Source organism: Lethenteron reissneri, chromosome 22 (assembly GCF_015708825.2).
Source record: "Lethenteron reissneri isolate LAM-NWPU_2019-01 chromosome 22, ASM1570882v1, whole genome shotgun sequence".
Taxonomy (NCBI): domain Eukaryota; kingdom Metazoa; phylum Chordata; class Hyperoartia; order Petromyzontiformes; family Petromyzontidae; genus Lethenteron; species Lethenteron reissneri.
Genome location: NC_083800.1, coordinates 12,459,144 through 12,475,194, shown reverse-complemented (window position 1 = coordinate 12,475,194; position 16,051 = coordinate 12,459,144). Strand labels below are relative to the sequence as shown.

Sequence of the window (16,051 nt, the reverse complement as noted above, 5' to 3'; positions counted from 1 at the left end):
GAGCAGTAGATATGGTGAGCAGTCTTGGAGGAGGGTGGTGAGTGGTATAGGGATGAGCAGTCTGGAGGGTTGAGTGGTTTGGATGAGTGGTGCATGTGGTGGAGCATTCTATGTTTAACAAGTGGTTTTTGGTGAGTGGTGTGTGGAGCAGTCTGTTTTTAATGGCCATGTTTTAAGCTGAGATCTGACCCAAGCCTTTGCAATTTTGTATTTCATTTAGCACTTATCTGGTGTACATTGATCCTTGGTTTCCACGCAGTGCTGACCTCAAGCCTGCCCAGAACCATGCTGTGTCTCCTGGAGAACTTGCCCCTGCCTTCATCCCCCACACAACTCTGGTGCACTAATTGACCCAGGCAGAGTAAATCTCTTTCGGGTTGGAGTTTCGGCAATCTTTGCCTTAAAATTCTGCTTTTAAAATTCAATTAGAAACTTTACGTTAATTCAATTATTTTTATGATTTTATATATGTGTATTTTTTTCTCTTTGCCCTTGTTTAGTGTAAAGTAAAAAAATTAAACTGACGTGGCATATTTATTGAACAAGGCAGTAACTTCACTGCCCACCTTGCGAAAAGTCGCAATGTCCCGTGACGGCATTACTCCGCAGGAATCAGTTCCTGCGAGTTCTCTTGGCACTTGGCTTTGCTTTGTTTTGATGCTACAACTCCTATTGCAGACTCGCAGAGTCACGCCGACCGCGAGCCACCATCATACATTAAAAAACGGAACGGTCATGGAAGTGATGTTGTGACCCACTGACAACGTTCAGGGCATTCAGGATTATTCAGTGTCATTTCCCCTCCCTCCCCACACCCTCTGCACTACCTAAAACCCCCCACTAGTATTGACAGGGCCCCCTTCTGTGACGCGACAAACAGGAAGTTGTTCTCATTAGAACCTAATACCCACACACTTGTTCAATTGGTGCATCGTGTCATTAAACGCTGTAGCTTGCATAGGGGAGAGCGGTGGCGCAGTAGGTTAGTATACTTTACTTTGAACAAGCAACCTTGGTTACATTTTTGGAATGAGGATAACATCAGTGCTGAGTGATATCTGAACCCGTTCTGCCTCCCCCCTTAACCAACCCACACTGACCATGGTGAGGAAGTATGGATTTTATAAGTCAAACAACCCTCATGCCTGGCATGGTATGGAGAGGCCTTTGTCTCAGTGGTTTGACAGATCATTACCAAACCCTCTTCCATCGCATTTGTCTCTGCTTGGGTGCTTTAGTAAGTGGTTTTGGGGTGTCAGACCAGTTAGTGCTTTTATTAGACATTTGCTGGAAAAAAATGAAACTTCAAGCCCAACTGCCTTGGTTGTGTAGTAATCCACAACCTTATTAATGCATTTGCCATGTAGGGGCAGACATTGACCAATAAACAATATTTTGTACGCAATTGTTTGTGTAAAAAAATGTATACGTTTTCAATACTAGTGTTAGTTGCTATGGGCAAGTATTATAATGCTAATTTACAGCCGTTTGTCCAGTACACTTGTGGGTGAAGGCCTCCACGCCATTATGCTTGACTATACTTGACCATGCTGGTCAGCGCCATTTGATGAAGGGATCACCAAGAACTGGTTTCGATATTGCTCGCCATCGACGTTAACAGTGCTTGGGAATCAATCTCCGGTCGCCGGGTTCATAAATGGATTGCTCTAACCACTGTGCAACCACTTAACTGCCACGTACTTGAGCGCTTAGAAACTACAATCTTGTAAACAAACACCCACTGTCTTAGCAACTTTACTTACTGTTTGTTGCCATTCCATAACAGGACAATCGTGTAGACCCTTTGTCCTTAAGCTTGCGCATGTCAAGTTTATGAAATGGCTACTTTACATCAGGCAGCAGATGAGGCCAGTTCCATTTAAAAATCATTGTCACTTGCCGGCCTTGAGTTGTCGAGTCCGACAAGCTGGATCGCTGATGGGGGAGGGTTGACAGTACTAAAACTAAACTATTCAACTTTGTTTTATTTCGCCAGATAAGGTCCACTGAGATATATGGCTCTTTTTCAGAAGTGACCTGGCCACAACTGATAACCCAACAAAGTGGCTTATCTGGAAATCTATAGCAGCCAAATGCTCCAAATGCATGTTGATTCTTAATGTGGAGTGAAAAACCAGAGGACCCAAAGAAATCTCCCCCGACCACGGGGAGACTATGCAAACTCCAAATATATCGGCTTTGAAACCACGACTTCCTGTATACCAGGCAAGGGAGTTAACATCTAACCCCTCTGCTCGCAGTGCGACATTCACTAATTACTGCCTGTCTCGTGTGCACAGCGTGCAACAGCGGATTAATTGGCACTAGAAATCTTGTCCGTGTTGGGGTCACCAAGTGTGGAGTTGAGAAGTGCTGTACCTACATGGTTACAGATGACTGAGACAAAACGTTCTCCCTGCATTCTTGGGTACTTATTGTTCTATCGGCTGTGCAGGACATGAGAACTAAATTAACTGTTCTCCCTAGATTTGAATTAAGTAGGATTGAGGCACTAATTGGTTATGTCAATAATGTTAGTAGCAAACGGAGTATTGCCCCGATACGCGTACCAGCTGACTGACCGGCGCTTTAAAATATTGATGAGGTTTCTTAAGCAGCCTTTGCATTCTTGGCTGATTGTGAATGTGGCATGCGGTTTAGGCTTTTTTTCATCATCTCCTCCTGTCTCAATTTCCACCAAATGCGAAAAGAATCTTGACAATTTTAATCGGTTGAGAGGGAGGGAGGCCAAATATTCTTACCAACTCTGCTTGTGCTGGTTTGCGACCGGTGCAGCATAAGCCACTGGGCCATGACTTCTTCCCCCCCCCCTCGCTGACACTGCGACGTTTGCACGCCACCGTAAGACTTCCTGGGGGAGAGGCAAAGCGGCAAGGAGGTGGAGGCCGCAAACCGCTACCCTCGGTGACGCAGGAGCGCCGTGCGAACGGGGGGATTTCTCACACCTGAGCTTTTGCAGGCTTCTGCTTTGTCCCCCCTCCCCCCACCGTCTCCCTGTGCACCCGTTCCACCAGCAGCAGCGGGGGATGAGAGATGAAATGATGTTGAGGTACGTTTGCCCTTGTTTTTTTTGTTTGTTCCTTCCTACCGGGTGTGATGTTTGCAGATCACTATCACGTGTTTGTGGGAGACCTGAGCCCAGAGATCTCCACCGATGATCTCCGGGCGGCCTTCGCTCCCTTCGGTAAAATCTCGTAAGTGCCGCAAAGACGACGACGATGACGACGACGAGAGCTTGCGCCGGGTGCGCGGCGTGCCGTTACTGCCGAGGGAAATCTGCATTCATTTGACATCTTCTCACTTTGTCTGTTCGTTCGGCACAGAAATGTTGAAGTTGAATTTCGATTTAAAGCTTTCGTGACTGCAGGGATTCATCTTCTTGGTTCTTTCGGTAAAGTCACGTAGAAGGGAAGTAATAAAATAATAAAAATAAAATATAATAAAATAATTCTCACGACGTTTCGGCCACAACACAAGCAGCACCTGAGGACGGCTGCTTGCGTTGTGGCCGAAACGTCGTGAGAATTATTTTATTATGTTTTATTTTTATTATTTTATTACTTCCCTTCTACCTGACTTTACCGAAAGAACCAAGAAGATGTTGAAGTTGCTCGTATAGACATGAATGCAGTGTAAACCTTTTTTTTATTACTGTATATATTATAAATTTTTGATATTTTTGTAATTAAGGCTGCAGGCTTAGTGCAAAGTAACCAGAAGCTTAACGAATCGATTTTTACAAAGACATTATGCGGTGATCCTAAAAGTCACTGAGCACTGTGATTTAGCGTTGGCACTTTGGGGCAGTCATTGCCGGAGTATCAATGCAGTTTGTCCTTGGAAGCAACCCCTCCTGTACTTGGCATGGGCAGCTTCAGTTGTCAGGACCATTCGTTCATGTCCTATCGAGTCAATGAGGTGTGAATAATGTTTATGGTGCATTTAAGTGAATGTTTCTCGTACGTAATGAACCCTGATTAGGTCGGTGTGTGTGGATGGGGCGGGGGGAGCGGTACGGACGAACACTGAGCTTTCCATTAGTTTCCCTACATAATCCAGGTTGGCGGCAGGTGTCTCGGTCTGTTCAGCATTTACGCTTGAAATCCATTTAGCAAAGTGCTTTTGCTTGGTTGCAGAACGGCTCTGTTCTTCAGCGGATGTGTAGAAAACCAGTCGTATCCCCACATTTAGAGAATCTGAATATTTATTTATACTGGAGGACTCCGTTGAGCTATAAAGCTCTTTTGCGCAGATGTTCAGTCGAGGCAAGTCAGAACTTCACGACAAAAAACAATATAAAAACACGATAGGAGTGTAAAGTATAGGAAAGGTAAACAATTATTTTTTTATTTTACCATGTAAAGTCGACTGAGATATTAACTTATTTTTTAGACACAACCTGGCCCCGAAATAATAGCTCAACAAAGTGGCTTATCACGTGGAAATTTATAGCAGCAAAATAAGCTTAAGCCATTACTCGTTAAGACTCGACTGCCGGCCACGGGGATCCATTGCCCAGCCTTCGCCGCTGTGATCATGTAGATTATTCTCCGGGAGCCTCTGGTTTTTCCCTCCATATTTTAAGTAACATGCATTTGGAGTACTTGGTTACCGCTGTACATTTTCGCGCTACGATGAGCCCACTTCCTTGAGCTGCTATCGTTCACGATGGCCAGCTCGCTTCTGATAAAGAGCTACGCAGCTCAGTGGGGCCTTATCTGGTCATATAAATGAATAAAAAGTTGGGTCAGTGCCGCTCGGTGAAGGCGGGTTGCCTGCCCCGGGACCTCTGTCAGATCTTACTCGCCACTGACATCAACCACGACCGGAAACCTAATTTACGTCACCGAGTTTTGTGGCGCAGTGCACGGGAACCAACGCGTCACGCCTGCGCCCTTCACCCAACCACAGCTTCAAAGTGGAGGCCTCTCCTGGCACAACAAACCTCTCCGGCAATGGGCACGTCTGTCGCCATGGCAATAATAGCTGGACGCCACCACAACGCCACTGGTGGCAGCGCACGAAGGGCACACCGGGTGGAGCGCTAACATTATTCGATTGAGATGAAAGTGTCGGCTGCTCTGTTCTTGAAAGCTGCAAAGTGGAAAGGTGCTCTTCAGACAAAAAAATATATATACTACTAAGCAATACAGCATTGATTTTGTCCACAGTGATTGGCTGCTGCTGAGGGCGCAGTAAAATCCGTCTAGTTGAGCACTGATGGCTATTTGCAAGATTTTGGCCCAGCATTTGTCAATGTCATACTCCCTGGCTGTAGCCCTGAAAGGCTTAATTAATGGACAATTAAAAGCTCAAGATTATTATTGGCTAAAAATAATCAGCCTCTGACACGATATTACAGTTTGCCTCATTTCCTCCGGCTGTGACTTATTAATCAACCCTGAGAGCATATCAATTATTGCCTTTTGTGCAGTTAATAATAAATTGGCTCTATCTTCAGACGAAAAAAATTCTTCTTGCCAAGGCTGACGATGATAGCACCAGATAAAGATGCATGCACTGCGCACAACGCGTTTGTGCCATGCCGGGTAGAGGAGGACCTTTCATCTATCGAGCGAAATTGTTAAAATTCTGTCACTAATTCCTGCAGTCACGAAAGCTTCGAATCTAGTTCTGTCACTTGGCCAGTCAGGTTGAAAGAGAATTGGGGTTACCGGCGATTAATCCCATTGCGAAATTCTCCCAATGGTTTTCTGTTGTGACCTCAATTTTTGCTCATCTTGCCATTGGTAAAGGTAAAGGCAATATGGGAGTAGAATTAATGACAAACAATTATGCGGTGAATGTATAACTATACAAATGAGATGCTAATTGTACTTTAATAATTAGAACCCTTTGGGTATTCTCCACGTGTTATTGAGAATGGGTTTTCTCTGAGTCGGCAATTTAATCTCCAGTTCCCCATTCATTTCTATGGGGAATTCCAAAGCTTCCCCCGGCGGCTGTTAAGTGGACATTAAAGACCATGTGGCATCTTTCACAGGCGTTGGTTATTGTGTATCATCTCAAGTGGTCTCTCAATTTGCTTGAAGGGATTTAGTCAATGACTTAGTTTGTTGCCAATTTTAAAATACGTATTAAATGTAACATTGAGGACAATTGGCTTACGGTTTATTACATGTTAACATATAGTTTGGAAGTGCTAGGTAATCTCGTGGACCTCAAGTTGAAACCTTCTGGGTTATTATTCCAAATAAATCCTAATTTGAATAAAAGACACTTTCAATATTTTAGTTATTTTTTTAGGGATAGAAAAAAGCATTAACACACCTCTTCAAAGCTCTTGTCGACCTCGTGGTATTTACTTCAGTCGGCATATAATCTCCTGCAGGCCCAGGTTCTCTTATTCGTCTTCGGATGCGAGTGAATAGCCAGCATGGACTTGATTTTTTTTTACCAAACCAAATGTAAATGCAAGGAGTTATCTGGCCAATATGTTATTCCTTTAATTAACTATTGACATCATGGGACCTCCTTTGCCAGTACCAAAATATGAGAATAGGTTTTCCCCTTTTTGCGCCTTTTAGCGTCCTCTGGTCTAACACCGTTTTGAGACTAGGCTGAAAAGAAAGCTGTCTCTGGTGTGGACCAATCGGGTTCTAAAACAATGTATATATTATCAGAATACGTTTTTTTGCATTTTTGACCACAAGTATTGTGGTTAATCCAGACATGATTCCTTGTGAAAGATTTCAGTTTGGTGTTTTAACATCTTAACACCTGTTTTGTTGCCAGAAAAAAGGGAAAAACCTATTCTCATAACTATTGACACTTTAACTCCGGGATTTTTTTCTGTGTCTCTGAAACCCTGCCTGCATCATCTGCCCCACAATCTGATGAATCTCTAAGAACTCATTAATAGTTACTCTGAATTGGAGCGGGTGGGGGGGGGGGGTATTTATGCAAATTATTATGGTAACTAATGGATGGATTAATAAAAAACTTAACCGAAATTCTCGAGCTACTAGTGACTAGGGTTCGGGTAATACCTGGAACTGGGCTACCTGTAATCATTCTCTGTCTACACTTGGTCCAGCTGCTTCCTTATAATGCCATCAGGTGATCCTATTTATTAAACCTGAAGTGATCCCTGGCTCCAAAGCACCCCTGTAAAACCCCCTCTTTCAGTTAAACTCATTGCCATTAACCCAACTGTTCACAATCAACTTGTCCAAATGTAAAAGCATGCCAACAAACTCTCTTAAATGACATTTGAAACAGCCTTCCATAATAACGTTATCTTTCAAAATCATGGGAAACAATTTTGGCTTTGTATCATGTCCTCTAAAATTTAGATTCCCTTTCACAGATAATCTTCAGAATATCCTATTAAAAATACTTGCAAAAATTATTCAATACATGAACTCACAAATTGGGAAGATAACTTGAACCCCCTGCATTTGAGCATAGAGCACCTGCCATGGCCATATTTCTAAACCTGTTTAAAAACTTAATAGGCATCCAAACAGAGAAAAAGACTGCTTCAGAGAGGTGAACTTTTTCAGGAAATGAGACACGGCCATTAGCTTGACAAAATAAATCAATAAAGTCGGCCAAACATTTCAGATGGCTTAGTATACAAAGCCATTCAAACTGCCAAATTGTCTTCCTTTATGAAGGTAATTGATTTAGATTTGTTTTACTTTAGTCACTATAAAAAATATATTTATAACAATACCTCGGCAAGGCTGGCTATCAAACAGTGATGTCATAGGTGAGCGTTACATTTTTTGGCCATGAGGTTCACGCTTGGAAGTGGGGAATGTCTGAGCCAACGCTGACCTTTTTGTCATCATTTCCTTTGCTCAGAAGTGAACTTTCGTACCCTTGACCACCTTGTGTGACCCCTATTATTTCAAATCTTTTGAGTCCATGGAGAGTAGAAAATGCCCCCCCACCCCGCACCGGAACTCAGCCAATCCCGATGGCACTGCTGCACGGTTCCATTGCAGATCCTTTTGGGAATATTGAACTTGTCATTTACATTAAGGACAATGCCCAGTGATTGAATATTTACTTGCGTGCATCCTTAACAATGGATATCTATTCCCCACTCAATTTGGCTTACGTGATAAACTCAAGGGCCACAATGCATCTGAATACGAGGTGGTCCTTAATAAGTAACGAGACGAAGCTGTCCTTAACGAGCCGGCTGCTGCGCCGCAGGTTGCCAGCCCCTGCGATAGACTGTTGTAGGCTTAAACATAAAAGCAATGGACGAATTAAAGCTTTCGAACCGGGCACATTGCAATCACCAGCCACCTTGTTCGCGCGCGTTCTGAGCCCAGGGACGTATGCTCATCAACACGGTGGTGTGCGTCCACAGCATGAAGAGGAGAAAGCCCCCCCAGTCGTATGTTCGTCATTGGCAGCGCAGTTGAGGTGGGGGGGGGAGCGTTTGGTTCTACGGATATTGGCAGCTCAAATGATGAGGACACGAGTGGCACTGTTGCAGTCTCTCCTATACCAGGAGAATTGTGGTGGGTAGAGAAGGGGGGGGGGACAAGGCTTTTGGCCTTATCATGAAGTTGACACGTGTGGGTTTTTAACGTCGTCGTTTCGAGCGTATGTTGTTGGCGTTAGTGCTCGGTATAGTGGGCATAGCTGAAATGAAGCAGCCATCGTAGGCAGAATGCAGCCTCTGTCCCCGTATGCCCCCAATTACATTCGTGTACGTTGGCCTCCTTCATTCGGGTCTCCAGCCAGAGTGACAGTTTTCACACTCTTCATCATTTACCTTTTGCCAGGGGTCTTTTATGGTTAACCTGTATAAGTATTTTGAGCGCATTATGTAAAATACAAATCGTTAATTAAAACAGTGTAATTTCTTTTTTAAAGAAACGTGTCGCGTAAATATACGTAAATTCAATTATTTTGCTGTGCGGTCTTCGCAAAGTGTTAACGATGTGCCACGATCGAACTTGATGCAGCTTTGCACGATTGACAGTACTATGTTTGCTACGTCACTTTGTAATTATTGCCTGTCACCTTTTTGAGTGTCGGTTTGCTTGGTTTTTTTGTCTCTTGTATTGTATTTTTTGATAAATAATTTTGATAGTCCTCGTGCACTCATTCTGAAAAACATTTCGATTTCTTTTTTTAATTTTACAGCTGTCCACACCCCCCAAAAGCACAAGGGTAGAGAGAGAGAGTGGGCCCTCCCGGGAAAATAAGAATTGTTAACAGGCGATGTATGCCTTTTAATTCCTCTCTATTATTTTAACTGTTCACACCGTTCAACACATCGTGGAACCTACTTGCTGTCCAACCGCTCAGCTTGCTCTGGTGCAGAGCTTGTTGAAATGAGGACACCTTAATGATTACCAGACTTTATTGCGCATGCCTTAATGATATCAACTCTTTACATTTTTGGCTTTCATTTGAGATGATATCTTGGCATTAAGCAGGTTCCGCTGTATGTTTTTTTGTATCTATACACATTTATCTTAATATATACACGTACGTCATAAAGGTGGTAGATGTCATAGTAGTTATAATCTTTAATAAAGTGAGAGCGCATGTCTCGTTAACTTGCAACACATTCACTGTGACATGCAAGCTTAATTAGAACCGACTTGTACATTATTGCACTTGTGCATGACTTACACTGGATTCTTAGTCGCATTGTTAAACGTTGGGTGCTTTGAGCGAGTAATGTGTGGGGCTGTATGCATCTGTGTGTTGGCCTTTGGGCAGCGCTTGCAACGTATGCGGTGTGCCTGAACATGCTGCTTTTTTGTTTCTTTTCAGCGACGCACGAGTAGTAAAAGACTTGGCCACTGGCAAATCTAAAGGATATGGTTTTGTCTCTTTCTTCCAGAAACTGGTAAGTCAAAACGCGGGCGGACTGCGGACAGTGCAGAGGTGACGTCCCTAGTTTTTCTTAAAACTAATTTTTTTTATGTTTTAATTGTTACTCTACACGTAGGGTTGTTAAATTTCCAAATGATTTTTTAAATGTTTTTGGTTCCTCTCTGCTGAAGCAGTTGTGTGCCTGTGACTTGATTTAAAGGCTCATGTTTTGCTTTTGTTAATGTTTTTGTTTGTTTACAATTCTTTTGAGATGTGATCACCGTGCAGTAGAAACGTTGCTACCTGTGTGCGCTTGCCTGTTTGCCGTAGTGTAAACCCATGATTCAATATTTTTCTTTCGTCTGCCTTCCCCGACGTTGAGTGCCGGCGCTGCGTTTAAAGCATGCATTGTGGTGAACCGTGGGAGATGAGCCGCTGCGGCACGGCGGTGACGCACCGTATAACTGTATGTGCGTTTGTTTTGCCCGCCCGCGCACGCGCGCCCTCTCTCGCCGCACGCGTGCCCTACAAAAAGGACGCGGAGAACGCCATACAGCAGATGGGGGGCCAGTGGCTGGGAGGCCGGCAAATCCGGACCAACTGGGCCACTCGCAAGCCCCCAGCTCCGAAAGGCTCCCAGGACAGTGAGTTGCTACCACCCCCGCCCTCGTCGTAACCTCTCCCCTGTCAGAACGCCAGCAGTCGCAGTCTCACGAAGGGCTTAGCCACTGCTCGCCTCCAGTTTTGGCAAATAATAATGATGATGAAACATTGCATCACGCCACTAGCCATCCGGTTGTGCTGCTGCTGTTTGCTGCTGTTCATAAAAGTGTCCGGCACAGGGGTGTTACTGGCTTCCCAGCATCGTGCGCAGCAAACGCGACACCTAACACTTTTAACTGAGTGATGAGTGAAGCGGTACCACTGAATAGGATGCCAGAGGAGAATAATTGTTATGTTATTGGTTGATTCCACCCATCCAAAACCACCGGTGGCTTTATAGGTAATCACCGGGGTGGCTTGTATTCATGTGCATTCCGGAACAGAATGTCAAAATGCTTGATTGTATTTTAATCACCCTGACTAATTGTAGTTGGTTTGAACTCCCATATGAATATGCTTATGTATAAAAAAACAGGTGACTATGAAAAATGAAGTACTCTCAACAGTTGCGTGTGGACGTGTGGTTAAGTTTCAACTTTTGTTCATATTCTAAAAGCTTTATATCCATCCCGTGTGAGCACTACCTTTATACACGTCTTTACTGTGAGTTTTGTTTCTTCTTTGGAAAGCATCATGGAGTGATATATGCAGATTTAACCTGACGCTTGTCTCAGGCCCTCAATGAAGTCTTGCCTTTTGAAAATAAAACCACTCAACAGATTTTTACCAATTGTGGACCATACATTACAAAGCTGGGGCGCCGTGGTGGTGAGATGTTATCTCCCTCGTCTGGTATGCAGGAGGTCATCGGTTCTATCCTGACCCTGATGCCTGTATATTTGGAGTTTGCATGTTCTCCCAGTGATCGCGTGGATTTTTCTCTGGGTCCTCCGGTTTTTCCCTCCACATTTAGAAAACATGCGTTTAAAGTATTTGGCTGCTATATTATTTCCACATGATAACGCCACTTCGTTGAGCTGTCATGTGTGTCCAAGTTGCTTTTGAAAAATAGCTAATAGCTCCATTGGGCTTTACCTGGTAAAATTAAATATTTGCGTTTATATTGTAACTCTATGCCTCGGTGTTCACCGCCCATGCCACTAAGCATCTGGCTGTCCGTGTTTCCCATTTGCAGACCCCAAGCACCTGTCATTCGAAGAGGTTCTCAATCAGTCAAGCCCCACAAACTGTACCGTCTACTGTGGAGGCATCACCCAGGGACTCACAGGTGAGGCCAAGTGACCACCGTGACGACCGTGTGCACTGGATCAGTGACTCGCATTGGGAAATAACCAGAGGTCGGCAACCTGCAGCTCCAGATCCGTATGCACCTGCTCTTCTTCAAGGACCGCTTCGTGACGTTGTTTAGTCAAGATCCACTGTATCGTATTCACCGCGTGCATTGCAGCTCTTGACATATTGAGGGCTTTTTTTTGTTGTTGTCGAATTCGAAAAAAAAAATTGTTTGTTTTGGTTGCCGACGATCCCTGGGTAAAAAAAAAATCACGATACCCTGACACTCCTGAGGAGGCTTTAGTCTGGCTGTTCGATCAAGTGTGAGAAAATAAAACTTTGAGATTTCTTACAATCAGAGAATTTAATTAAAACGTTTGCTGGAAGAGATAAAAGAACAGGATGATAATCATATTTTTGAAGGACTTAAAATATTTCAAACAACTAAAATTTATTTACTCGTTTTCAGGAAAAAAACACTATATAATGGATAACTTAAAATTGTACATTAATATTCTTATTTAGGATAAATAGTTTCATATACAAAATAGTTTATCATTTGTCAATACAGGAATAGAATTACTAGTACTTGGAAATGTTTTGTTCTGTTTAAAAAGTGAGCTAATGTACCGGTCATGAACTATATGGGCCACAAACTTGGTCTATGAAAGAAAGTTTACCAAAGAGCAAGAGAGAGGAGGATTTTGAAAACATAAGGGCAGGGATTATAAGACGAATGAAGATGTTGGAGTTAAAACGACGATCACCCATGTAATTGCAAAGTAAATAAACACAAATGGAGCGGAGCATCTCGTCTTGCTAGGGCGTCAGATGGGAACATTTTCACAACGTGCTGGAAGCCAATGGAGGGTAGGAGAACGATCGGTAGAAGCTGAGATGGTGGGACGAGGTTTGACTATGTGGGGGGAGGCGTGCAGTGGATGCAGGTGGTAAGGGATGGTGAAGGAGGGGAGAGAAGAGAGGCCTTTGCCCAGAGTTGTGCCAATTTATACTTCTGTACTTTAAATATATTTATGAGAAACTGGCTTAACTTGTCTCTGTCTTGCTTTTATATCGATTTTTTTTGCATAATGTTTTTATGTCATTTGCTGACCCGCCTCCCTTACTGGACATCTGTGAAAAATAACTTCATATAGCTCATCAGATTCCTCCAGTCTAAATAAAGATTCTGATTCTGAACTGTAATAATGTTAGTTTGATGTGGTCTGTGGTGATCTGTACCCCAGAATTCTTAACCTTTTCCTTAAGTTCTTTGAGTTGCTAAACACTCAAACAATATCACGGAGATCTTCATTGTACCTTAAACCGACGTTCAACCAGTGGCACTAAATCCTATAAATTCTGCCCGACGCCCACATCCGTGACGATGACGGAGAGAGACGATGCCCAATCAGCTACGCCGTCACCTTTATTTTGTGGCAAACATTTTTTTTAAACGCTTCGTTCTATTTCAAACAAAAAATTATCAACGGTTTATTGGCAAATGCTATAATTTCAAGACAAATCTCCCAAGGGCTCAGGAATACATGCATGAAAAGGAGCACGTGGTTTCAGTTGCGAAGGGCTTGGGGCAGGGGGTGAATAAAGTGGCGATGGAGTTCTTGTGTGAGATTCCCACCTGCAGGACAGCAAAGATGTGTGTGTCTGTAGGCGGAACAGAAGATGCCCCTGTGGTCCATCTCTATGGAATTAAACCGATCATTTGGCAATAAAGCATTATATTATTTTATTATGTTTTATTTTTATTATTTTATTACTTCCCTTCTACGTGACTTTACCGAAAGAACCAAGAAGAGAAAAAAAAGCATTGGCAGTGGTGCACAATTCCATACAGCCTCCAAAGGCAGTGTTATTGACAATTGTCTTGGGTATTAACGTATGGAATCAGTGTTATTTTTACGAAAATTTATTTTTTAATCTGTCGGTTACTTCCAGGTATTGAAACGCTCAAAACACTCTATTAAGCCAAACATATACCAACTCCCGTGTAATATTTATTGATGTTTACGGGGCTCCGTGAGGCTTTGCTGTTCTGGCGAATGGCTTCAAATCTTACACTGCGTTTAGTATTGACTGGAAGTGCACTCATATGGCCACAGGGATAACAGCGTAGTGTCAGTGGGGTGAGTTGTATTGTTCGATGCTCGTGCTTGACGATGTTGCCCTCTCATGGATCCATTTATTTTTGCCCAACCACAGAGCAACTCATGCGTCAGACCTTCCTGCTCTTCGGTCAGATCTTGGAGATCCGGGTGTTCCCGGACAAAGGATACTCTTTTATACGGTTGGTGCACACAAAGACAAAGATCCCCCATGTAGCCATAACACACTGTTGAGGCAAGTGCTGTTAGCGAGGAACACCTATGAAGGCCGGCACGGCACACGAGGTGGTGGGCAGCCAGCAGCACGCCCGGCCGCCTTGGTCTCCCTCGTGGTGATGTTCACACACCGCACCGGGTACTAGCGGAGGCCCAGGACCAGTTCAGATAATCGCCACTAGTGTTTGGCCAGGTTCCTAGCGCAGCGCGCTAACCGCTACACAACCACTCACCGTTACAGTTGGTGCGCACACACACGTGTGGTACCGTCGTCACGTGCACTGTGTGTGCTCGCTCGACCATGCAAACACCCACGCACCCAGCAGTGCGTACACCTCTCGACTGGATTGAGGCCATCATCTGGCTGCAAATAAGAACGCAACGTCCCCTGGTGTCTGGCTGCGATGGAAAACACAGAAATTCGGAAGCTTTAGCTATATACTCTCACTCACATTAGTCTCTTCAGTCGCTGAAGCCAAAGTTAAATTGTGCGCTTTTTTGTGTGATATTACGAGCAATAATGTTGTCCGTGTTGCTGCTCGGGTACACATTGGGGAACACTTGGGACGTGAAATTTTGTCAGATCTGCAACGCATAACTTTGTTTAAACAGCAAATGAAATTTGATCTTGTTGGCTAAAGCAACCCACACTCCAATTAGCTGGTTGGGGTTATGTAGTTGGCAAGACAACTTACGGCTTTATCCAGCATGGCTGGTTTTGTATGGACATGGTTGGTGTGTATTGCATAGGAAAGCTGAATAACTCTGTTTCTTATTGTCACTTTACGTTCTAAAATGCTTAGCCGTTTATTTCACAGCACAAAGCAGGCACCTTCCTTGTCTATAATCACTGCAGGCTGCGTGGCCTAATCAAAGATATGGAGGTTGGCGGGTTAGGACTTCTCTTTGCATACTTTTTAATTTGCTAATCCTTTGGTCGTCTTTGAGTTTATGGAGATGGGTAACATGGGACAGTTGCAGCAAACACATTTTATGAATCTGTTGGCCGAAGCACTTTTTTTATTTACTTTTAGAAACCTTTGGCTTAAACGGATATATATCTGTATGTTTCTTGCGCTACAGGTTTGCCACACACGAGAGTGCCGCCCATGCCATCGTGTCGGTCAACGGCAGCACCATCGAGGGCTTCAGTGTCAAGTGCTTCTGGGGGAAGGAGGCGTCGGACCCTGTGAATCAGTTTCAGCAGGTACCGGCATTCGCCTTATCAGAGCTTCAGGCATTATCATGTCTTCACTCAACTACAATGTAATGGGTTAGGGTTTATTGTAAACTAAACTTTTTTTTATTTTACCAGGAAAGGCCCACTCGGCTATGTCGCTCTTTTTCAGAAGTGACCCGGCCACAAATGATAGCCCAACAAAAAAATGGCTTATGTGGAAATTTATAGCAGCCACATACTCGAAACGCATGTTTCTAAGTACGGAGGGAAAAACCGGAGGACCTGGAGAAAAATCCACATGACTACGGGGGAGAGAGACAGGCAAACTCCAAATATACAGGCGTCAGGGTCAGGATCGAACCCATATCCTCCTGTATACCAGGCGAGGTAGTTAACATCTCGCCACTGCGGCGCCCCAGTTTAGTCACCCTGACTAATTGAAGTCACTTTCAGCTCCACTGTGTTCTTTTAATTGTACAGAATAGTTCAAATCCTGGTGGGAAGTCGGTTGAGCATTGGCACTCATTTGGGTGTATGTCACCATTCTTATTGTTAGGTATACTGGGGGGGGAGGGGGGACCTGTTTTGTGGCATAGTTGGCTATCCACGGTGCGAAAGAAGTTCTACATAAATACAAGGAGCCAATTCCCACAGCAGGGTATTGTGAGCCTGTGCGGCTGAGATGAACACTCAGGCTCCGACCCATGATTAAACCAGGTTGTGTGTCACGGGTTTAATCTCTTAGCCTGCGCATTCCGCAATGGTCGCATGCACGACAAGACAAAGCTGTGTGTGGTGTTTT

At 43.9% G+C, this 16,051-nt stretch overlaps 1 protein-coding gene across 5 annotated transcripts in view; it reads left to right on the top strand.

Moving 5' to 3' along the window:
* LOC133345644 (nucleolysin TIAR-like) overlaps positions 1–16,051 on the top strand; it is a 92,121-nt gene that overhangs the window by 63,584 nt on the left and 12,486 nt on the right. For all 5 annotated transcript variants that reach the window (XM_061556594.1, XM_061556592.1, XM_061556591.1 and 2 more), the window contains 6 exons: positions 3,128–3,215; positions 9,793–9,868; positions 10,370–10,478; positions 11,633–11,725; positions 13,951–14,035; positions 15,153–15,276. In XM_061556594.1, coding sequence (XP_061412578.1) covers positions 3,128–3,215; positions 9,793–9,868; positions 10,370–10,478; positions 11,633–11,725; positions 13,951–14,035; positions 15,153–15,276 — 575 coding nt within the window. The remainder of the gene's footprint in view (positions 1–3,127; positions 3,216–9,792; positions 9,869–10,369; positions 10,479–11,632; positions 11,726–13,950; positions 14,036–15,152; positions 15,277–16,051) is intronic.